Here is a 24,669-nt window from a genome sequence, read left to right as displayed (position 1 = left end):
AGCCAAGCCAAAGAAGAGATGGTGTTTTACTTTGTGGTGACGTAGATATTGCATCTTCAATGCAACTTGTGATAGAAGCTCCCAATTTAATCTTTGGAGAGGATTTGACCTGGCAAATAAGTTTTTTTTTTCATTTTGCAGATGAATAGTTTTAAAAATATCAGCACCTTCACAACTTAATGTCTGAACCTTTACTGAAGAATCTTTCATTGCAATGTCTAAAGTTACATTATGAGGTTTGAAATTGAAAAATCTGATTTTTTTTTTTAAATCTTCCCAATTTTAATTTTCTGGATGTACTCTATTTTCAAATAAATGTTATTGTCCATATTATATTGTGACAACCTGTAATTCCATTTGAATATAGGTAGTCTGGAGGTGGTGGAAAATTTCACTTCGAAATGGATTTCGAAATATGAATCCTGGTGAACAAAAGAACTCTCATCAGGACTTCTTAGATGATTTTAATCTACAAGGTAAGTGAATTCCAGAGGTGTAGGTTACATTTGCTGCATTTCTTTGACTTAATGTATTGTTAATTATAGAATATAAAAGTTTAAATACATCCTCATATTTTCTGTTATTTCTGCTCCTGAAGTTTAGATGCTAATTTATCTGATTAATCTACAATCATTTTGTAACGTTAGAATCTCAATTCAACCGATTTTAAAAAGTGATTTTTTTTTTTGGTTTTGAAAAATTATAGTTAAATTAAATTCAGCTTCCTATGCACTGTTTCAAAGGAGACAGAGGTTGACGTTGTAGTCGTGGTTCGAGTGAGGCTGAATTTTAATCCCTTGTGTCTCATTTAAATATTATAATTCAGTTGCTCATGTGAATATGTTGGGAAATGGCCATCAGAAGAAAACGTAGAGCTGGAATAAACGGGTCGACTTGTGCTAAAAGGATGTGTGACAGATTTTGTTATATTTTATATTGTATATATAAATTATAGATATGTTTTAAAGGAGATAAATTGTGGCATTTTGTTTTTAGTGTAGGTCACACTTTAAAACAGATCTCATTTAAAATGCCAGAGCTCTGCTCAAGATAGACAGTTCAGGCTCCGGATGCCTTTGCAAAAACCTTGACGAATGCCTATAAGGACTCCACATGCAGTGGAGTAATGGATTATTGTGTTGGAAAGCAATAGATGAACAAACTCAGAAAAGTAGGTCCAGACCCGCAGTTTGTCTGAGTGCAGTTGACTGTTTAAAGAGGGTCATGTGGTTTTCTCTGTGTGAGAGAGTGAGAGAATTCAATTCTACAGTTCAGCAGCAACAGCTGGGACTGGAACAGGACAAGCTGGAAAGCTTGTGGAAAAACCCCATTTTGAAGACGGGTTGTGAGTTCTTAGTTCAGCCTGGTCAAAGCCCTTGTGGTCCATACAAGAGGAGATGGCTGGCTGCATGATGTTTCACTTGAAATAACAAAAAGGTGACCTGGAAGAAAAAGGTTATCATCTAGAAAACTCTGATGGGGCCATGTTTCTTCGGCAAGACACTGAAGTGGTTGTTCAGAAGGAATCAGTTGTGGGTGTCCAACGAGCAACAAATCTCTCTCTGAAAACTGACGAGAACCTTCCTGAGTGGTAACCATTTACCTTTCAAGCACCAAAGCCTGGTGAAATTCAGAGATGTTAAATTCTGTGCACAGTATAAGAATTGCCTGATAGCAATGAAATTGTAGATATGAGAAATGAGATTGGACAGTGAATCAAAGAACTTTCTTTGAACTTATTACATACATGCGTGATTAGAATTAGAAGGGGGTTAAGTTAATAGTAATAAGTTAAAGTTTGATCATGTTTTCATATTTAAAGATAATTAAAAGCAACTTTTGTTTAAGTAACCATTTGTCTTGGTGAATTTCTAATGCTGCTGGATTTTGTGGCCCTCTGGGCTCATAACAGATGTAATGAGCAGAGTACACCAGAGATCAGTTCTTGGCCCCCAATGTATTTACTCTTTATGTTAATGGCTTGGAGGAGAGGGTATACATTTTGTCATTGATCTTAAAAATAGATTGAAGGGCATGTTGTAATAAGGATGTGATCTTGTATGGAATATCAATTGGAAAAAATAGGGCAAAATGGAATACATTGTGGGAAAGTAGGACTTCATTCGGACTACTCAAATGAGGGAATATTATCGAAATGGAGAGAGACTACAAATGAGTTGGAAGTTCAGAGGGACTTGTATGTTGTTGTGCATGAATCCCAAAAAGCTAACAGTAAGTCCAGCAAATGGTGAGTAAAGTGGTGGCATTTTAGCCTCTATTGAAGGGAGATGAATTTTAACAGAAAGGTTTTATTACAATTGTCTAGGGTGTTTAGTGAGGACACACTTCGAGTACTAAACACAGATACAGTTATCTTAGTTTTTTTTTAAAAAAAGAGTGAATATAGTAGCTTTGGAGAAAAACAAGAACAGCAGATACAGGAATTTTAAAGTAAGCAAAGAGGGGCTGGAAGGACTCGACAGGCAGCATCTACAGAAAGAGTATACAGTTCTGGAAACCTTTGTCAGAACTGGGAAGGAGAGAGATAAAAGTTAATTTTAAGCAGGAGAGAAGGTGAGGAAGAAAAAGTAGCCACCAAGGGTGTAAGGGACAGGTAGAAGTCTCCTTTGCTCTCTGGCAGGAATTTTGCAATGTTTTAACATTGTTGGAGAAGAAGTGACAGCAAGTTCAAGAATAAATGGCGAATAAAACAAAGATGCTGCAAATTTAAACAGAAAATACTGGAAAAGCAACATCTGTGATGGGAGAAACATTTTGGTAAATTCAACAGTGACTTGAATTAAATTTCCTGCTCTCTGACAAAATTTCTGCCTGATCCTTTGGCTTTGTTCGCACTCATTAGTTTCTTTTTTACAGGTACTCTTCCACACTTGCCGAAAGCTTACCTGTAATTCTTTTCCAATCTGGTCCAAGGGTTGCAGACCCAAAAGGAATTCCAGATTTCCAGCATGTGCAGTTTATTTTTTTTTGCTTTCACTACTACCAGTGCCTGGAGTAATGGAGCAAAGACTTCAATGGCTTGATGAGAAATTGTGCAGAGAGGAAGAATTTCCCTGCTATACTCTCCCACCCCAAATTACGTCCTGGTATAACGAGATATTGAGTATGGGATGTGAACTGCTAATTGTAAATGTTTTGGTAGATACTTATGATGTTTCAGTCAAATTGTCCATGGTGATTTGATATATCAACATATGGAGATGCAGAAGGAGGAAATAATGAACAATATTTGTGGAAAGGTGCTCAAGGAAACAAAAAACATGTGAAAGAAAGACTTTTCTATAAAAAATAGGTTCAACCACAACAAGAGTATTGGATTCAGGGTGATATGGTTAGCACAACGCTATTACAGTGCCAGTAGGCCGGATTCAAATCTGGCGCTGTCTCTAAGGAGTTTGTACATTCTCCCCATGTCTGCATGACTTGCCTCTGGATGGCCTGGTTTCCTCTAGCCCTTCAAAACGTACGGGGGTTGTAGGTAAATTGGAGTATTTGGGCAGTACAGATTTGTGGGCTGCAAGGGCGTGCTACTGTGTTGTATGTCTAAATTAAAGTTTTTTAAATCTGGGCAGCAGGCTTTCAAGAGAGTCCAGAAGAGATTTACTACCAAAATGATTTCTGGGATGAGAGACTTAAATTGAATGGATACTCTGGAAGAGCTAAGTTTTTTTTTGGAACAGAGAAGGTTACAGGAGACGGTAATGAAAATATTTAAATCAAGAAGGTTATGGTTAGAATAGATAGCGAGAAAGAGTTTCCATTAATAAAGGATCAGTAAAAAGGGGACATAGAAGGAGGTGATTGGAGACAAACCAAAACTTCACTGGCAATGGGGAGAGTGCATTGAAGCAAAAACAGCTGAATTGCTTTTGCATAGAACCAGTAGTCTTGACAGGCCTTCTGTGAGATCCAGAATAAGCACACCTCAAAGAAGACCGACATGGAAAAGTTTACAAGATCCTCTTTATCCTTTTGTTTGCTCTATTGCATTGCTAAATGATCAGAATAGGACAAATGCTGTTTCCCTTTATCACACCTGTGTGATAAATATTTGTACTGAGCCTATACAAAGCTTGACTTACGGCAGTGACCTTGGAGACTTTCTGCTCCCACTTCACGATGAGTTTGTTGAGCCTGTAAAAATCATGATTCTCTCCTATTTTCCATCTCTCTCTGCAAAGACCTCCTGTACTGAGTCTGAAATCATGGGAGCTGATCCATACCATATTGTGGAATGTTTTAATGTCCCTAAAATTAGATTAATTTCTAAAACCACTCCCGGCACCTGTTCCAGTTGCAATCTTTGGAAAGGTACAGGATAATTTTCATCAGTGCAGACAGGCTAGATTTTAAAGATCCAGCTATTAACAATGTTACCCTCTGATCTATCAAACAATCAACCACCGGGTTTGCTATAAATGAAAACTAAAATCATTTATAATCAACAGGCAACTTCATATTGATGTGCTACTTATCTTACATTTGCACAAGTTCATTGTGATGTTCTTACTATAGTTTAGGGACACTTGGATTTAACCATATGTTTATTATAATAAAATCTTCTGATTAACCTTCTTGTCCGTTAAACCTTAGTTCATGTTGCTGTAATTTTCGGCAAAGATATCCTCAAGTACGTTTGTAACCTGTGCCAACAGCAGTTTGATTATCTTGAACGTCTCCCTAAAGACCTGCTCCTTTACATCATTTCATTTTTGGAGCTTGAGGATATCGCTAGACTTTCCCAAACATCCAGAAAATTTAAAAAGGTAAGATGTGTTTTGTTATTAAATTATTAATATTTCATGAGTTTGAAAAATTAAAATAATTTACATTTTCGTCATTTTGTGTACAATATCCAACGGGATGGCAAGTTGTTCAAAATAGTTACTTGAGCTTGTTTCATTAAGGATCTAAATTTAGTTGATGGCTGGGTGTCTCAAATTAATTTATGCCACAAGGAAATGAACAGAAGGAATGTATGGAAATTCAGATACTTCACCCTGCTACAGTCTGGATTAGATTCCTGGATTTGGTTCTTTTGAAAGCCAGAGCACAGTGTGATTTAGTGGCCATAGCAACACTGGCATTGGGACAGGTTTTACTGCAGTTTTAGACTTCAGCTACAACTTTATCCAGAGCCAGAGTTGGTACTCTACCTTGGCATTACCTTGAAACTGATTTCAAGTCATCCCAATTTGATCTGGACTCTTCACTCCCCTTGTTCTTGTTGTAGTTTCTCATACCAATAAGGCTTTATTTAAGGTGTAAAATTAGCTGTGAGACCCACCTTATCCATGTTGAATGTGTTGTCTATCTACACTAACCCCATTTGCTTGCATTCAGCCCATATCCCTCTATTCCTTTCCTATCGATGTGATCTTTCAAATGCCTTTTGTATATTGTAATAGTATCTGGTTCCATTATCTCCTTTCAAAATATTCATCATCTGTGTGAAAATCCTTCCCCTCAGATCTCTTTTAAATTTCTTTCTTCTTGAGTTTTAAACCTCTTTCTTAAAAATCTAATTTGAGATCTCATGCCCAAGGGAAAAAAGATTTTGAATCAGGATTTATTATCATGAACAAGTCATGAAATTTGGTGTTTTGTGTCCACACTGTAGAGCAAACGTACATATTATAACCATCTCACAACATTATATATTAAAAAAAAACAATAATAATGCACGAAAAGTAAAGCATTGTCTTTAGTTCATTGATTATTCAGGAATCTGATGGCAGAGAGGGAAGAAGCTGTCCTTGTGCCACTCATCTTTAGGCCCCTGCACCTTTTCCCGATGGTAGCAGAGTGAAGAGGGCATGGCCTGGGTGGTGGGGGTCTTTGAGGATAGTGACTGCTTTTTTAAGACACCGCCTCATGTAGATGTCTTTGATAGAGAGAAGTCTACTGCCTGTGATGTCACAAGCTGAGTTAACAATCCTCTGGCATTTATTCTTGCCCTGAGAATTGACGCCTCCATACCAAGCATTGATGCAACAGCCAGAATGCTCTCCACAGTACACCTGTAGAAGTTTTTGAGAGTCTTTGGTGACATACCGAATCTCCTTAGACGCCTCACAAAGTATAGCCGCTGGCAAGCCTTGTTTGTGATTACATCAACATGGAGGCTGGGAGTCACGTGATGGAGTAGTGGCCGGACGGTGAACTCCAGCCCTCTCCAGAAAAGTCGGGAAAAACAAGAGAAAACACAAAGGCACAGAAATAAAAGTTACAGAAAAGTGAGTATAAAGGTGGAAAGAAGATGGCGACAAAAAAAGAAAAGTCGAAAGCAACGGTAAGAAGAGAGGAAGAGAAGACAAAGGAGGAAAAAGGTGAAGGCCTTACCTGTCCGAAGAGGCCCGCTGCGGAGAGAGAAACCCGCTCCCTCAGGTCGGTAAATAATGGACTACAAAAATGGCTCGCAGAGCCGAGCAAAAGTGCGCAACCGCGCATGCGCGAAACTTCGCGCATGCGCGATGCGAATGAAAAAAAACACACCGACGGGAGGGGGGACCAGCTGGGGAGTCGATCTCCACAGCCGGCAACGACAGCTGCAGAACACCTGCAGCAAGAAGAGACCACAGAAGGCAATAGAAACAAGAAAGAAGAGGAGGAAAGGGCAACAAAGAAACAACAGATGGTCAACCCAGAGGAAGAAGAAGAGGAAGAGTATGGTGAAATAGAAGAAGAAAAGATAGGCAAGGTAAAGGATATACTTGCTCTTATTAAAGGATACATGGAGTCATTTAAAGAATGGCAAACACAGGAATTTAAGGATTTAAGAAAAAGAATAAACAACACAGAAGAGAAAATAATTAAAATGGAGATGACCTTAACAGAAATGGGAAAAAAAATGGACAAGATGGAAGAGCGGGCAGTAGCAGCAGAAATGGAGGTAGAAGACTTAAAAAAGAAATTGGAGAAATCTAATAAAAAAACTAAAGAGACACAAGAACTACTAGCTCAAAAAATAGATACAATGGAAAACCATAACAGAAGAAATAACATAAAGATAGTGGGCCTTAAGGAAGATGAAGAAGGCAAGAATATGAGGGAGTTTATAAAAGAGTGGATCCCTAAGACCCTAGGATGTCCAGAACTACAGCATGAAATGGAAATAGAAAGGGCACATAGAGTATTGGCCTCTAAACCACAACCACAACAAAAACCAAGAGCTATTGTAGTAAAATTCCTAAGATATACTACAAGAGAAAAGGTACTGGAGAAGACAATGGAAAAAGTAAGAGAGGGCAACAAACCACTGGAGTATAAAGGGCAAAAAATCTTCATTTATCCAGATATAAGTTTTGAACTCCTAAAGAAGAGAAAAGAGTTCAATACAGCAAAGGCGATTTTATGGAAGAAAGGGTATAAATTTATACTAAAGCATCCAGCGGTATTGAAAATATTTATTCCAGGACAACAAAACAGACTATTCTCGGATCCAGAAGAAGCACGAAAATTTGCAGAACAATTACAAAAATAGACTGAGGGAGGAAGACGGGTAATGAGAGTTAAAATGATCACGACTGATATGTATGTGGGTAAAGACAAAAATAGACTGAGGGATGAAGACGGGTAATGAGAGTAAAAATGATCACGATTGATATGTATGCAGGTAAAGAGGTATAAGAGTGAATAGAGACAATGTGCATACGTGAATGTATCTGTACTTAGAGGAAAATATAGATAGTATAGACAAGAATTAATAAGGGAAGGTAATGGAATAGAGAGAATAAGGAGGGAATTAAAAGAGGGACCTTTGTGACATATGAAAAGTGAAATCTTTTCTGGGGGAGGCGGGGTGGGGGGAAATAGCGGTCACTGCAAAATCAGTTGACGCTTGCGAGTGGATTCGCAAATCCAAATGGAGAGGGGAGATGTGGTTGTCCGACAAGGGATAAAGGACAACTCAGGAGGTGAAGGGGAGATTGGGGATAAATAAGATAGAAATAGGAGAATAAGGAAAATGTTAGATGTTGTAGGAATGTTGTCTTATAAAGAGTTGAAAATAAGAAAACAGAAATGGAAAAGGAGGAAAGGTAATGATGGAAAAACGGAAAGAGAAGATAAACAAAATATAAAAGGGCTACGCTGAACTATATGTCTTTAAATATTAATGGAATACATAACCAAATTAAAAGGAAGAAACTACCAAATTTAAATGAATAAATGTATTCCATTAGAAAAAATAACATATTGGTTAAGAAATAATATTGAAATATTCGAACAAGTATAGGAGCCTTACATTAAATACAATAGCGAAAACCTACCGGGGACAAACATTACCTAAGTTGATGGAAGGAGAAGGAAAGAAAAGAATGGACTCAGTAGAATTTCTGGTGTAATTTCGTTGAATGACAACATTGTCTGACTGGCTTAATGCAACCTAGATTGTATACCTAAAATGGATGAGAGGGGGGGGTGGGGGGGTGGTTTGGGAGGAAAGGGGGGGGGAGAAAAAGTCACTGTATATGTGTGAAAAAGAAATAGTGTATATCATGGCTAATGTGATTTATGATGTGAAAAATAAAAAAATTAAAAAAAAAAAAACATGGAGGCTCAAGGACTAATCCTTGACTTCTATTATCTTCAGACTTGTATAAAGCTCTGAAAGTTACCCCTCAGCCTCCCATGTTTCAGTGAGAATAAACCCAGCCTATATAATTTCCCTCAATAACTGTAGACCTCCAATCCAGACCCTCCAGACCTGGTGAATCTTTTGTGCATTTTATCAATTACTCTTGTATCCTTCCTGTGGTATGGTGACTAGAATATACACAATAGGGCAGCACGTTTAGCTTGGTGGTAAGCGTGATGCTATTACAGTGCCAGCAACCTGTATCTGAATGCTGCACTGTCTGTAAGGAACTTGCACATTCTCCCCGTGTCTGTGTGGGTTTCCTCCGGGTGCTCCTGTTTCCTCCCACCCTCCAAAAAACATACAGGGTTTGTATGTTAATTGGTGTATTTATAGGTGGCAAAGGCTTGTGGGCCAAAATATATATTTTTTAAAAAATACTCTAAATACAGACCAATCAGTTTTTGTGCAATGTGATGGCCTGACTTCGATACTTAATCTCTTGCCCTAAGAAAGGAAGAATATTGAATGCTGCCTTCACTATCTTTCCATCTGTGTCACAAGTTTCAGCGAAACTTTGGACTTGCACTCTAAAGGTCTCAATGTTCCAAAAGTTCCTGCTATTTATTCAAATGACCTACCTGAATTTGACCACCCAAAGTATATTACCTCACACCTGTCGGGATTAAATTCCGTCCGCCTCTGGTCGCTTCAATTTCCTCACAATCCTAACAATCACATTTTTAGAAATATTTGTGGAAGAATATCTGGAGTCATGTCTAGCAAGGACATATCTAGGAGAAAGATGGTACAACCCTGCACTTTTAGTGTGAGGAATGTACATCCTCTGCTAATTTTGCAAATACAGAACCAATGGAAGAAATTGGGTTGACTCAAGATTGTAGATTGCTGGGAATGATGATCAAGGGTTGTATAAGAAGTCCAGAGGAGTGGGATAGTTGCTGGGGTACAAGATTGAGAGTGTTAAGGATCAAGGGTATCAAAAACATTTATGGAAGGGAGTTTAGAACTATGGGGGATGGTCATGGGGCAGGGGTGGATAGAGATATAACTTGAGGCCATGAGAACATTGGCAGCAAGTAGGAAATGATGAAAGCTAACACAAAGTAAAGCTACTTGAACTTCATGCTAGAATGTGAGCTCCACACTCTTTTTTAAAAAACATGAATTTTTCATTTTGGAAGTTTTCTGAAGAATTGGCCTAATTTGTTAGATTCTCTTTTACAAAATAAAAATATTTGTGAAGTCTCCAGTTAAGGAAAATCAGAGATTGACACAGGAAACATTAACTACCGATCAGCAATACTCACAGTGATGAAATGTTTTGAGAAGCTGGTGTTGAAGCATATCTGGGATCGTCAGGATCAGACACCTGCTGTTGTTCGGAATCTGGATTTTGTAATCATTTTAAAATGGTGGTCCCTTTAAGCAAATGCGATGTTTCAAAATCGCACAAAACAGGGTGTTGAATGAATTTATATAAATAAAGAACATAAACGACCAGAGCATTTTTAAATTTTAAAGTAAAACTTCAAAATAAAGCTGGCTCAGACCCCTGTCCTTGCCGTCCCCATCCTTGCCATCTCTGTCCTCTCTTACCTTCAGTGGAAAGGTGACTCTTGACCCCCCAGCACCTGGTAGGAGAGAAGTAGTCACCGGTTGGCTCAATGCGGTAACAATGGCTGTCTTTCTTACCCATAAGCCCTCACGCAGCTGGAATCGGACTGGCGCTGGGGATTATGGGTAATTAAGACAGCCATTGCTCCCACATTGAACCGTTGCCAGCCGCCACGACAAGTGAACTACTCTTGGCAGCACTGCACTCCTACTGCCACTTCAGGAGTTAGATAGGGGTGTGGGGGGCAACGTACAGATGACTAGGGGTTGGGGCGACTGGCGGACAGACAGCCGGGGTGGGGAGGTCAACCAATGGATGGCTGGGGACAGGGCAGGGGGCTAAGAGTGAGGCATTTTCATTACAAAGAAAAATGCCGGTTTTTGGAGGTTGCCAGTGGTCGGAATCCTGGGTAAAAGGTTATGCACCTGTATCAGCTCCTGTCTGAGCGGCGACATGGATCTATTCCAATTTGCCTACCGCAGGATCTGGTCTATGGCAGATGCCATGTCACTGGCTCTACACAAAACCTGCTCAGTAAAGATGCATACATCATGATGCTCTTCATTGACTACAGTTGGGCTTTCATCCCCTTAAAACTGATCACCAAGTTCCAAGATCTGGGCATCAATACCCCACTGTGTTATTGGATCCTGGATTTCATCACCACCAGTCCCCAGTCAAAATGGATCAGCAAAAACATCTCCTCAACAGTTTCCATTAACACCAGAACACCACAAAGCTGTGTACTTAGTTCCCTGCCCATTTGCTTCACACCTATGACTGTGTGGCACCATTCACAAATTTGGTGATGATACCACAATAGTAGGTTGTATAAAAAGGGGCAATGAGTCAGCATCCAGGAAGGAGATTGGAAGTTTGGCTGAATGGTGCACTAACTTCAGCTTCTCACTCAATGTCAACAAAACCAAGAAGCAGATAGGAGGCTTTGGGAAGGAAAAACCAGAGATGTACGATCCAGTGATCATTGGGGAATTAGAAGTGAAGAGGGTGACTAAATTTAAATTTGAGGGTGTCTCTATTTCAGGGGACCATTCGTGAACCCAACATACTGATGTCATCATGAAGAAAGGGCATCTACTTCCTCAGGAGTTTGTGCAGGTTCGGTATGACATCCAAAACTTGGCTAACTTCTATAAATGTGGAGTGGAAAGTGCACTAACCGGCTGCATCATGGTAGGAGCAATACCTCTGAGCAGAAGATAACTTGCTAAAGATAGTGGACACAACCCAGTACATCACAGGCAAAACTCTTCTCAACATCAAGAAAATCCACATGGAACGCTGCCTATCAGAGAACAGCAGCAATCATCAAGGATCATGCTGCCATCAGTAAAGATGTGTAGGTGCACCAGATGTGCCACAATGTTCAGGAATGATTGCTTCCCCTTCACCATCAGATTCCATCATAGTTTCATTTAAGGATTCTCACTTATTTGCTTATTGCTGAATATTTCTTTGTTTACATTTTTCTCTCTCGTGTATACATATCTTTTTCTTGAGTAGTTTACACTCCCAATAACTGCTTGGCTTGCCGGAAAAAGGTTGTATGTGATGTGTATGTACTCTGACAATAAATTTGAATTTGAGTGTTTTCCTTTCCATAGATGGTGCCTGAACCTGCCCGTTTTTGTCATTTTCTGGTTTATAAAAATTTCCAATTGAGGCGTTGTTTAGTATGTATGGCTTTTGAGCTGCTCATGAACTTCAACTATGCAAAATAACTTTTTACATGTGATATGAAAATATATGTTCCATAACATTTGATGTCACTACAGGAAAGCCATCCTCCATCATATAAATGCTTAATGCACTAAAGACTTGGATTAAACTCCCAGTAGTGTATAGCCTGCATTCACAGCTCCTGATTGGGCTTTAGGTAGAATCAATTGGAAATATTCTACTAAGAGTTTTTAGCCTGACATTTTTGATTGAGGTGAAGTAACTTGTTTGTGGTTTAAAAATATATACCAAAGCAAATTATATGTGTAAAATATATTAGAACAACAAAACATTGTTCTGTGGTAAACCAAGTTCTTCTGCTTACTCGGCAGGCATGCAATTCTGATGATCTCTGGGAAGACATTGTTTTGAGATATTGTGACACCATAACCCCTGAAATGCAAGCATTGGCTTTGGATGTTGGTTGGAAGGAAATCTTCTTCACCAACAAACTTCAGCTGCAGAAGAAGATCCGCCGAAGGCAGCAAAGAGTTAAGAATCCTGAAGATGGGCCAGCTGAAGTCCATGCATTGTCGACTTAAAGGTGTAAACAGAAGTTGTGCACAAGCTTTAAAAAAAAATGGCTTATTGTTCATTTATATTTACATTCAGCTTGCTCAAATAGCACCCAATGCTATTCTTAATGCTTCATCTCATGATGAAGAAAATAGTTTAGTAAGTGATTATTAAATTTATTCCATATTGGTGCTTATAAAGACTGAGCCAAACAGAATCTACTAGAGGAAATTGGTGGGCCAAGCAGCGTCAATAGGAGAAAAGGAATAGTTGCAGTGAGCAGTACAGCAGATAGCGGAAGAACGACACTGTAGTCAAGACTGCTTTTATTGAATGATAAAATGAGAAGAAGACAAAATGACCTGATCCAGTGTGTAAAAGTAGATGACACAATTTTCTTGTTTATTTTAATTGTGTGATGACATTGTTTAATGGGTTTATTGTATTGCATATGTTGAATGTTTAATGGGTTTGAAGGGGGGTGGGAAGGAGGGAGGGAAGGGAGGGGGGGAGAAAGGGGAGAAAATGCCACTGTGTATATTTAAGAGGGAAATGTTTGTATGTATTTTGATGGATATGGTTCATAGTGTGAAAATTTTTTTTTAATTTTAAAAAAGACTGCTTTTATTGCTCTCCCTGCCCTTGCTTATATAGGCACAGCTTCCCACCACTGGGCCTGGTCTTCCCACTGTTGTTGGCAAAAGTGACATCACCAGGGTCCCGGCCGCTGATTGGTCGACGTTCCCCCTGATGTTCACTGTTTCCCACCATGGGAAGAAAAGCTATTAGTCAGCATGGGCTTTGTGAGATTGCTGTGTTCATCTGCCATTTTGTGTTTTGGGTCACCTCCTGGGTAGTAGGCCGCTACTTAGTTGACATTTCTGGCTGAAACCATTTATAGAGACCCTTCTTTTTCTCCCACTGATACTTCTTGACCCACTGAATTTCTCCAGCAAATTGGGTTTAGCTTCAGATTCTGGCATCCTACACGTCTCTAGAAATTGAGCCAAAAATGACCATAATGGTGAATAGCACTTGCCATAATGTGAAAAATGAAAGTAGAAAACAAGCAACTGGAGGAATATAGCAAGTTGAGCACCACCTGGAGGTGTTGTGGGGTTTTTTAAAAATGTATTTTTTTAAATGTTCTATTTCAAAGTGATATGTTAACATTTTAGCAAGTACATTACAATAGATTTGTCAAACATCTTACTGAACATCAACGTCATTCAGGCTTGTTCAACCAGTCAATGACCTTGGACATCAAGTTGGTCCAATTAAGTTCACTGTTTTCCACCCATCTGGTTACAAAGGAAAGTTTTGCTTGTTATTTACAAGCAGCATATTTTTTTTTAAAGTATCTTTTATGCCATTTGGAAATTATCCATTTTTAAAATCCTTGCTGTTGTCTATTTCAATCACTAATATATTCCCTTACTTCACAGGATTAAATCAACTTTTAAAGGGGTGCTGGGCGACACTAATGCTGTCTCTGTCTGACTTGTGGCAGGCAGAAGGAAATTTTGTGTAATATTACACTGTACACTTGAATGACATGACGTTAAAGGAATCTTTAACATAGTTGATGTTCATATTCTCTCAATGTCCAAATTAGGACATTGGAGAGTAGAATTATTTAACATTGCTTATTTTTTTCCTAAAATAATTACTTCAACTGTGCTGACTTGGATACTCACATATATCTGAAGAAGAACCACTTGAACAAGTACAGAAGGGTTATCCAGCACCAAAATCAGTGAAGGAGAAAAATAATGAGTTAAGTCTCATTGTTTCCCTGAAGCAGTCGAAAATTGTATAAAAAGATGGCCATGAACATGTGCAATAATTTTTTTTTTTTTTTTTTTTAATTTTTTATTTTTCACACCATAAATCACAATAGCCATGATATACACTTTTTCTTTTCCACACATTTACAGTGACTTTTTCTCCCTCCCCCCTCCCTCCTCCCAAGCCACCCCCCCACCCCCCCCCCCTCTCATCCATTTTAGGTATACAATCTAGGTTGCATTAATTCAGTTAGACAATGTTGTCATTCAACAAAAATACACCAGAAATTCTACTGAGTCCATTCTTTTCTTTTCTTCTCCTTCCATCAACTTAGGTAATGTTTGTTCCCGGTAGGTTTTCGCTATTGTATTTAATGTAAGGCTCCCATACTTGTTCGAATATTTCAATATTATTTCTTAAACTATATGTTATTTTTTCTAATGGAATACATTTATTCATTTCTATATACCATTGTTGTATTTTCAAATTATCTTCCAATTTCCAGGTTGACATAATACATTTTTTTGCTACAGCTAGGGCTATCTTAACAAATCTTTTTTGTGCATCCTCCAAGTCAATTCCAAATTCTTTATTTTTTATGTTACTTAGGAGAAAGATCTCTGGATTCTTTGGTATATTGTTTTCTGTTATTTTATTTAATATCTGATTGAGATCATCCCAAAATTTTTCTACTCTCTCACATGTCCAGATTGCATGAATTGTTGTTCCCCTTTCTTTTTTACATCGAAAACATCTATCAGATACTGTTGGGTCCCATTTATTTAACTTTTGCGGTGTAATGTATAGTCTGTGTAACCAATTATATTGTATCATACGCAGCCTCGTATTTATTGTATTTCTCATCGTTCCAGAGCATAACTTCTCCCATGTTTCCTTTTTTATCTTTATATTTAAATCTTGTTCCCATTTTTGTTTAGTTTTACCATTTGTTTCCTCATTTTCCTTTTCTTGCAGTTTAATATACATATTTTTTATAAATTTTTTGATTAACATTGTATCTGTAATCACATATTCAAGGTTACTTCCCTCTGGTAAACTCAAGTTGCTTCCTAATTTATCTTTCAAGTAGGATCTCAGCTGGTAATATGCCAGCGCTGTATCTCCCGTTATATTGTACTTATCTCTCATTTGTTCAAAGGATAAGAATCTACTTCCTGAAAAACAATTTTCTATTCTTTTAATCCCTTTTTTTTCCCATTTTCTAAAGGCAAGGTTGTCTATTGTAAAAGGGAGTAGCTTATTTTGCGTCAATATTAGTTTTGGTATTTGGTAATTTATTTTATTTCTTTCTACATGAGTCTTCTTCCATATATTGAGGAGATGGTGTAATACTGGAGAAGTTCTATGTTGTACCAATTTTTCGTCCCATTTATATAATATGTGTTCAGGTATCTTTTCCCCTATTTTATCTAATTCTAGTCTCGTCCAGTCTGGTTTTTCCCTTGTTTGATAAAAATCTGATAGGTACCTTAATTGTGCGGCTCTATAATAATTTTTGAAGTTTGGCAATTGTAAGCCTCCTTGTTTATACCATTCTGTTAATTTGTCTAGTGCTATCCTCGGTTTCCCCCCTCTCCATAAAAATCTCCTTATTATTTTCTTTAACTCTTTGAAGAATTTTTCTGTCAGTTGTATTGGCAATGCCTGAAATAAGTATAGTATCCTTGGAAAAATGTTCATTTTAATACAGTTTATCCTTCCTATCAGTGTTAGTGGTAGCTCTTTCCAATGCTCTAAATCGTCCTGTAATTTTTTCATTAGTGGATTGTAATTGAGTTTATATAATTGGCCTAGATTTTTGTTTATTTGCACACCTAGGTATCTTATTGCCTGCGTTTGCCATCTGAATGGGGATTCCTCCTTAAATTTTGAGAAATCCGCGTTATTCATAGGCATTGCTTCACTTTTATTTACGTTTATCTTGTATCCCGACACTTCTCCATATTCCTTCAATTTCTTATATAGTTCTTTTATTGATAGTTCTGGTTCTGTTAAGTACACTATCACATCATCCGCAAACAGACTGATTTTATATTCCCTGTCTTTTATTTTTATTCCTTTTATATTATTATCTCTTCTTATCGATTCTGCTAGTGGTTCTATAGCTAGCGCAAACAATAATGGTGATAGTGGGCATCCCTGCCGCGTTGACCTGCTTAAGTTAAATTGCTTTGATACATGTCCATTTACTGTCACTTTCGCTAACGGTCCCTTATATAATGCTTTAATCCAATTAATATACTTCTCCGGTAAACTGAATTTTTGCAATACTTTGAACAAGTAATTCCATTCTACTCTGTCGAAGGCCTTCTCTGCGTCTAAAGCAACTGCTACTGCCGGTGCTTTATTTCCTTCTACTGCATGAATTAAGTTAATAAATTTACAAATATTGTCTGTTGTGCGTCTTTTTTTGATAAATCCAGTTTGGTCTAAATTTACCATTTTCGGTACCTGTTCTGCTAATCTGTTCGCTAATAGTTTAGCTATTATCTTATAATCTGTGTTTAGCAGAGATATTGGTCTATATGACGCTGGTGAGAGTGGATCTTTCCCTTGTTTTAGTATCACTGTAATTATTGCTGTTTTACATGAATCTGGTAAGTTTTGTGTCGCATCAATCTGGTTGATTACATCCAGGAGGGGCGGTATTATTAGGTCTTTAAATGTTTTGTAGAATTCTATTGGGAGTCCATCCTCTCCTGGTGTCTTATTATTTGGTAAATTTTTTATTATCTCTTGTATTTCTACTGTTCCAAATGGTTCTGTTAATTTATTTTGTTCCTCTATTTGTAGTTTTGGTAGTTCAATTTTAGTCAAAAATTCATCTATTTTCCCTTCTTTCCCTTCGTTTTCGGTTCGGTATAATTGTTCATAGAATTCTCTGAAGTTTTCCTTAATTTCTTTTGGATTATATGTAATTTGTTTGTCTTTTTTCCTTGTTGCCAATACCATTTTCTTAGTTTGCTCTGTCTTAAGCTGCCATGCTAGGATTTTGTGTGTTTTTTCCCCTAGTTCATAATATTTCTGTTTTGTCTTCATTATATTCTTCTCCACCTTATATGTTTGTAATGTTTCATATTTTATTTTTTTATCCGCCAATTCTCTTCTTTTGGTTGTATCTTCCTTCATTGCTAATTTTTTTTCTATGTTTATTATTTCCCTTTCCAACTGCTCTGTTTCCTGATTATAGTCCTTCTTCATCTTGGTTGCATAACTTATTATTTGCCCTCTAATGAATGCTTTCATTGCGTCCCATAGTATAAACTTATCTTCCACTGATTCCGTATTTACTTCAAAGTACATTTTTAATTGTTTTTCAATAAATTCTCTAAAATCCTGTCTTTTAAGTAGCATGGGGTTTAATCTCCATCTATACATTCTTGGAGGGATGTCTTCTAGCTCTATTGCCAATAACAGGGGTGAGTGGTCCGATAATAGTCTAGCTTTATATTCCGTTTTCCTAACTCTCCCTTGTATGTGGGCTGATAACAGGAATAGGTCTATCCTTGAGTATGTTTTATGTCTAGTCGAGTAGTATGAGTATTCCTTTTCTTTTGGGTTTTGTTTCCTCCATATGTCCACAAGTTTCATTTCTTGCATTGATTTAATTATAAATTTGGTTACTTTGTTCTTCCTGTTAATTTTTTTCCCCGTTTTATCCATATTTGGATCCAAATTCAGATTGAAATCCCCTCCTATTAGTATGTTCCCTTGCGTATTAGCTACCTTCAAAAAGATATCTTGCATAAACTTTTGATCTTCTTCGTTAGGTGAATATATATTAAGTAGATTCCAAAGCTCTGAATATATCTGACATTTTATCATAACATATCTCCCTGCTGGATCTATTATTTCCTCTTCTATTTTAAATGGCACATTTTTGCTAATTAATATAGCCACTCCTCTTGCTTTTGAATTATACGATGCTGCTGTTACATGTCCTACCCAATCTCTCTTTAATTTCTTGTGCTCCAATTCAGTTAAGTGTGTTTCTTGGACAAATGCTATATCTATTTTTTCCTTTTTCAGTAAATTTAGTAGTTTCTTCCTTTTAATTTGGTTATGTATTCCATTAATATTTAGAGTCATATAGTTCAGCGTAGCCATTTTATATTTTGTTTATCTTCTCTTTCCGTTTTTCCATCATTACCTTTCCTCCTTTTCCATTTCTGTTTTCTTATTTTCAACTCTTTACCAGACAACATTCCTACAACATCCAACATTTTCCTTATTCTCCTATTTCTATCTTCTTTATCCCCAATCTCCCCTTCCCCTCCTGAGTTGCCCTTTATCCCTTGTCGGACAACCACATCTCCCCTCTCCATTTGGATTTGCGAATCCACTCGCAAGCGTCAACTGATTTTGCAGTGACCGCTCTTTTCCCCCACCCAGCCCCCCCCCAGAAAAGATTTCGTTTTTTATATGTCACAAAGGTCACTCTTTTAGTTCCCTCCTTATTCTCTCTATTCCATTACCTTCCCTTATTAATTCTTGTCTATACTCTCTATGTTTTCCTCTAATTACAGATACTTTCACATATGCCCATTGTCTCTATTCACTCTTATACCTCTTTACCCGCATACATATCAATCGTGGTCATTTTTACCCTCCTTACCCGTCTTCATCCCTCAGTCTATTTTTGTCTTTACCCACATACATATCAATCGTGATAATTTTTGCTCTCATTACCCGTCTTCATCCCTCAGTCTATTTTTGTAATTGTTCTGCAAATTTTCGTGCTTCTTCTGGATCCGAGAATAGTCTGTTTTGTTGTCCTGGAATAAATATTTTCAATACCGCAGGATGCTTCAGTGTAAATTTATATCCTTTCTTCCATAAAATCGCTTTTGCTGCATTGAACTCTTTTCTCTTCTTTAGGAGTTCAAAGCTTATATCTGGATAAATGAAGATTTTTTGCCCTTTATACTCCAGTGGTTTGTTGCCCTCTCTTACTTTTTCCATTGTCTTCTCCAGTACCTTTTCTCTTGTAGTATATCTTAGGAATTTTACTACAATAGATCTTGGTTTTTGTTGTGGTTGTGGTTTAGGGGCCAATGCTCTATGTGCCCTTTCTATTTCCATTTCTTGCTGTAGTTCTGGACATCCTAGGGCCTTAGGGATCCATTCTTTTATAAACTCCCTCATATTCTTGCCTTCTACATCTTCCTTAAGGCCCACTATCTTTATGTTATTTCTTCTGTTATAATTTTCCATTATATCTATTTTTTGGGCTAGTAATTCTTGTGTCTCTTTAGTTTTTTTATTAGATTCCTCCAATTTCTTTTTTAAGTCTTCTACCTCCATTTCTGCTGCTACTGCCCGCTCTTCCATCTTGTCCATTTTTTTCCCCATTTCTGTTAAGGTCATATCCATTTTATTTATTTTCTCTTCTGTGTTGTTTATTCTTCTTCTTAAATCATTGAATTCCTGTGTTTGCCATTCTTTAAATGACTCCATGTATCCTCTAACAAGAGCAAGTATATCCTTTACCTTGCCTTTCCCTTTATCTATTTCACTGTATTCTTCCTCTTCTTTTTCCTCTGGGTTGGCCATCTGTTGTTTCTTTGATGCCCTTTCCTCCTCTTCTTTCTTGTTTCCATTGTCTTCTGTGGTCTCTTCTTGCTGCAGGTGTTCTGCAGCTGTCGTTGCCGGCTGTGGAGATCAACTCCCCAGCTGGTCCCCCCTCCCGTCGGTGTGTTTTTTTGCATGCGCGGTTGCGCACTTTTACTCGGCTCTGTGAGCCATTGTTGTAGTTCTTTTTCTACCGACCTGAGGTAGTGGGGCCCTCTCTCCACAGCGGGCCTCTTCGGACAGGTAAGGCCTTCACCTTTTTCCTCCGTTGTCTTCTCTTCCTCTCTTCTTTCCGTTGATTTTGATTTTTCTCCTTTTGTCTCCATCTTCTTTCCACCTTTATACTCACTTTTCTTTAACTTGTATTTCTGTGCCTTTGTATTTTCTCTTGTTTTTCCCGACTTTTCTGGAGAGGGCTGGAGTTCACCGTCCGGCCACTACTCCATCACGTGACTCCTCAACATGTGCAATAATTGATGTAATAAGAGATTTACAAGATAACAACCTAACAATGAACAGGCACTGATTTCTTCTGTCAGATTTCCCAGTTTTATAAAATAATGTGAGGTTGGTTAATCTATGGATGAGGTGCCCTCCCAGTTGATAGGTAAGCAATGTTTCATAGTTTCCTGTATCGTCAACGGGACTGCTGCCAAACCTCAGCAGTTATGGTGATTGAACTTTCTATGCAATACAGTCTCAATGTAGGTCAACAGAAGGAATAGTAGGGAGATGGGATCTGGAAACAGGATTTCTTCATAGCTTTCAAATGTACCTGCTGATGATGGTAGGAAAGTGAAGTCAACCACCTCCACATCCTGTTAGGATTTCCAAAGCCCAAGACTCCATTCCGAACCATGCTATTGGAGATGGGTTAGTGCTTCCTGGCAAAGAAATCAGAAGACTATTACTATTTGGTGACTTATTGAAAACAGTGAATAAAACTTTACCTAGCACTTTCATTACACTACAGCAGGAGGCAGAAGGTCAAGGGCTTGGTATCTATATAAAGGAGAGCTGAAGTAGTCTCATTCAGCTGGTCCAAAAGGTGCAATATTTATAAAGAAATAGACCTTGATAGGTTGAAGAGGGCTAATGAATAAATGGATCAGAAACAATGGAAGGAAAAAGGATATTGTAGTTGGGTTTACAAGCAAAGTTGGGCTTGAAAAAATCTGGGACTGAGAGTTATTGGTTCTCCCACAAAATCACAGGAATATTTCTCAAGCAATCTGTTCTACAGGTGGGCTGAATTGAAGGTTCAATAAGTTACACATCTTTTCCTTCAGTGATTCATCCCTGATTTTATTTTTCTCTACAACTCTGTGAGGTCAGGGCACAGGAAATGTTAGGGAATCCCAAGCTCTAATCATTGATGATCTGGAAGGGTTAGTCAAAGTTTTGACTCTTATAACACAACAAGAAAACAAATATATTGATAGGATCCTGGTGAATTAGTACTTGTGTGGAGTTTTCAGTATTTTGGAAAGATTTCTCTGGAATTTAGTGCAGAAATTCACCAAGAATAGCAAACCCACAGGCAAATGCAAGTGCATCATGCACAAGCATCTGGACATGCAAACATACACGCTAGAATTGATCCTCGGTTTTCCCTTGTGATTTTGTTCCAGTGATTCATTTTATCTGTTGAACCTTGCTGACTGGGAGTCTCCTACCTTTTCTGGTATATCCTTGGGTTATTGATGGGGGGTGGGAGAGAGTGGGGAAGACTTGGCCAGGGTTTCTGCTTCCGATTTTACTAATGTCTGGTAAAGAAGGATTAAATGCAGCTGTAGTCACTCCCTGATGGCCAGGTTATATTTTAATACTCATTGAAATGATTAATGCTCAATTGGGTGAGACCCAAATGACAATTACTGTGAGTGGAACCATACCAACAATTGGCAAATTTCTACTGTTCCCTTTGAGGTATGACTGGAAAATGTGGTTGGAGTCAGCAGGCCGCTCCCCGACGAGTGACATAGACAAGATAAATTGTAAAGAAAAGTAAATTAGAATATTAATCCTCAAAATGTTTACAATAGATGATATAAAAACTGTAGATAAGGTTACATTCCAGTTGTGTCAATGGACAAAATGCTACAATGACAATGAAACTCGAACCTTACTTTGCACTGCACCTGATTTATTTTGCAACAGGCAACTGTTGTGCTCAGAATTACAGTAAATAAAACTTGTAGTTAAAAATAATACTCCAATATAGCTTCTTTCAATTTTAGGTTGTGATATCTATTATGAAAATAACCTTGTAAACCAGGAATCAAAAACAAATTCTTGGAAGAACACACTGACCATTTCTGGTCATTTAAGAACAGAACTTGGTGCAGTCTTGTTTCTATTTAAAACTCATCATTCTTTCTTACCTTTTATATGTCACTCAACAGAAGTGGGTCACATGCATTAACAATCTCTTCTCAATCCTTTCAAATTTTATTTCTTTATAAATCTTGCATCCATTGGGCCAGCTGAATTATGTTATTTTGTGTTATTTGGATTCCAAAATGCTCAGCTAATTACTTTTGTGTTTATATCCCATCCACTGCCCTTGAACATTGAACAATATCAGGCTTATTTTCAAATTGCATCCTCTACCAGCATTAATAATATTTCCTATTTATGAGGAGGTTCAGAACATAATTTCCCAGATCTCAGCTGATTTCATTCAGCGATCAACCAAGAAAATTTAAGAATAGCTTACCTCCTTTAAGTGCAAGTTGAATATCTCTCCTTGATATTCTTTGTGTGGGTATTGGTCTGAACCTTTCATAATGTAGTATGCGGCAGGTGTTCCTTGCATGCTACCAGAACCTGCTCAATTTCAACCTGGTTTATCTGAAGATGTTGCAACAAAGCTTACTTTGCACGTACTGGGTTTTCATTGACTTGACAAATCAGTTTTTTTAAATAAAAACAAAATTAGTGAATGAGGCCAATTCCAAAATGATGAGCATGTTGATATTGAGAGAGGAAGGTAGCTGACATAGAAGAGAACACACCCCGTGTGACTGCATAGATGGGGATTGGGATGGGAATGGAGGGGGTGTTCGGGGGGAGGGAGGGTGAGGACTAAGGGAGCAAATAAAAAGTCAAAAAAAATTTTTAAATCACAATTAAAATATGGTACTTAAAGTGGTCTTTTTATTTTGTTTGCTGACACATTTTACCTGGTTGAGTACTTATTCTAATTGTTTTGCTATCTATTCAATTTAGGTTCACTGGTTATGATAATGATGGATATAACCAGGTGGAGTTTGAAATATTTTTGGCTTCATCTGTGCCTTGTAATAAAATATCCTCCCAGAATTTGATATAACTTGTTGATGAACAACACACATATAGCTAGACTTGCTCTTGTCTGTTTAATCTTGATATTTTTTGCAGCAAGTTCCCACAGGAAGTGTGAGATGGATATATTGCTTAAACTCTCTTGGGATCCTGAGTAAATAGTGGAAGATGCATAAAGTTCTAGTGAAAGCGGTAAAGAAGAATTTTTAATTTAAGAAACTCAGCAAGCAAAGCTTGAAGGAATGTGTTTCAGCAAGTTCTTTTTCCTCTTCCCTTTCCAGTTCTAGGGAACCAATTTTTTTTCCCCAGATAAAACAGTGTTTTACTAGTACTTCTTCCAATTTGATCTATAGCATTCAGTATTCACAATGAAGTTTCCTCTTCACTGGAGAAACCAAATGCAGATTGTGGAGCTCCAGAACTGAAATATTATCTGTTTCTCTATCCATAGATGCTATGTCACGAAGAACCAACAAAGCTGGAGTGGTTAAGTTGTTCGGATGGATAGATGCCTTCCAAAACAAATCATCTACTCCCCCTTAAAGCAGGCAAACTTAAAAGAGGTGGGCAACAGAAGAGATTCAAAGACTTCTTAAAATCCAACATGAAGAAATGTAACATCAACATCAGTAATTGGGAAACCAATGCCAAGGACAGGAAACTCTGGCAAACCATCATCCAAGAAGGAACAGCAACCTTTGAAGCCAACAGGTGTGTAGAACTAGAAGAAAAGAGAAGTAAATGGAAAGAGAGGCAGCAACAGCCAAAGCCCGATCTGCCATCTGGAACTACCTGTCCTGAATGTGGAAGATCTTTCAAAGCCAAGGTTGGACTTGTAAGCACTTCAGAGCCCATAATTAGATCATGGAATGAAGTCCATCATCTTTGACCTCAGGGGATAGCCACAACAACGACGACCTGACCTGAGCATTTCCAGGATTCTCTTTTTTTTAATTTGCGACTCAACAATTGTTATGTTCAATTTTCAGTGTAGAGGGGTACGTTATCGCTTTGTTAAAATGGGTTTTAAACTTGATAGTAATAAATTTCCACTGAGAATTATGTAACTTGAGGAACCTGAAGCTATATTTTGCTTTTCTGTTGGGAGTTGGGTAGAATTTGTTTTAACAAATTTTAAGTGGCAAGATGTACCTCTAACAAGAACATTTTCAATACTAGGATCAATTGTACACCTGCTGCGCCTAAACTTGCTGTAAAGTTCGCACATAAATAATGACAAGGAGTGTTTTGGTTTATTGCTGTTTAAAATAGTTTGTAATGCAATAAATAATTTTGAATACTGTTGGAATTTAGTAAAATAATTATTCTGGTCTTGGAGTAAACTTAATTCCCTATCTCTATTCTTGCTTTTCAAGCATTTTCAAGGTTCTGAGAAGATTCCATTTGCTTTAGTGCAGTGATGGAATGATTAAACAAGGATACACTTTCCTGAGCTATCCTTAGATTACCAGATGATATGAGAGAGATT

General features: G+C 37.7%; 1 protein-coding gene across 1 annotated transcript; it reads left to right on the top strand.

Moving 5' to 3' along the window:
• The first annotated feature begins 372 nt into the window (after window positions 1-372).
• On the top strand, window positions 373-24,489 carry LOC138742645 (F-box only protein 36-like). Its single transcript, XM_069897333.1, has 4 exons — window positions 373-476; window positions 4,615-4,787; window positions 12,311-12,522; window positions 23,632-24,489. Exons 1-3 carry the CDS (start codon window positions 416-418, stop codon window positions 12,518-12,520), a joined length of 444 nt encoding a protein of 147 aa, XP_069753434.1. The 5' UTR covers window positions 373-415; the 3' UTR covers window positions 12,521-12,522; window positions 23,632-24,489.
• The last annotated feature ends 180 nt before the right edge of the window (window positions 24,490-24,669 follow it).

Source organism: Narcine bancroftii, chromosome 9 (genome assembly GCF_036971445.1).
Source record: "Narcine bancroftii isolate sNarBan1 chromosome 9, sNarBan1.hap1, whole genome shotgun sequence".
Taxonomy (NCBI): Eukaryota; Metazoa; Chordata; class Chondrichthyes; order Torpediniformes; family Narcinidae; genus Narcine; species Narcine bancroftii.
This window is presented reverse-complemented; position numbering and strand designations above follow the sequence as displayed.

What these genes read in the sequence shown, in the direction of transcription:
- LOC138742645 (XM_069897333.1), top strand. Translation starts at nt 416, where the DNA reads ATGAATCCTGGTGAACAAAAGAACTCTCATCAGGACTTCTTAGATGAT. An exon ending in AGATGATTTTAATCTACAAG is followed by an intron (nt 477 to 4,614) that starts GTAAGTGAATTC and finishes GTTAAACCTTAG; the next exon opens with TTCATGTTGCTGTAATTTTC. An exon ending in CATCCAGAAAATTTAAAAAG is followed by an intron (nt 4,788 to 12,310) that starts GTAAGATGTGTT and finishes CTTACTCGGCAG; the next exon opens with GCATGCAATTCTGATGATCT.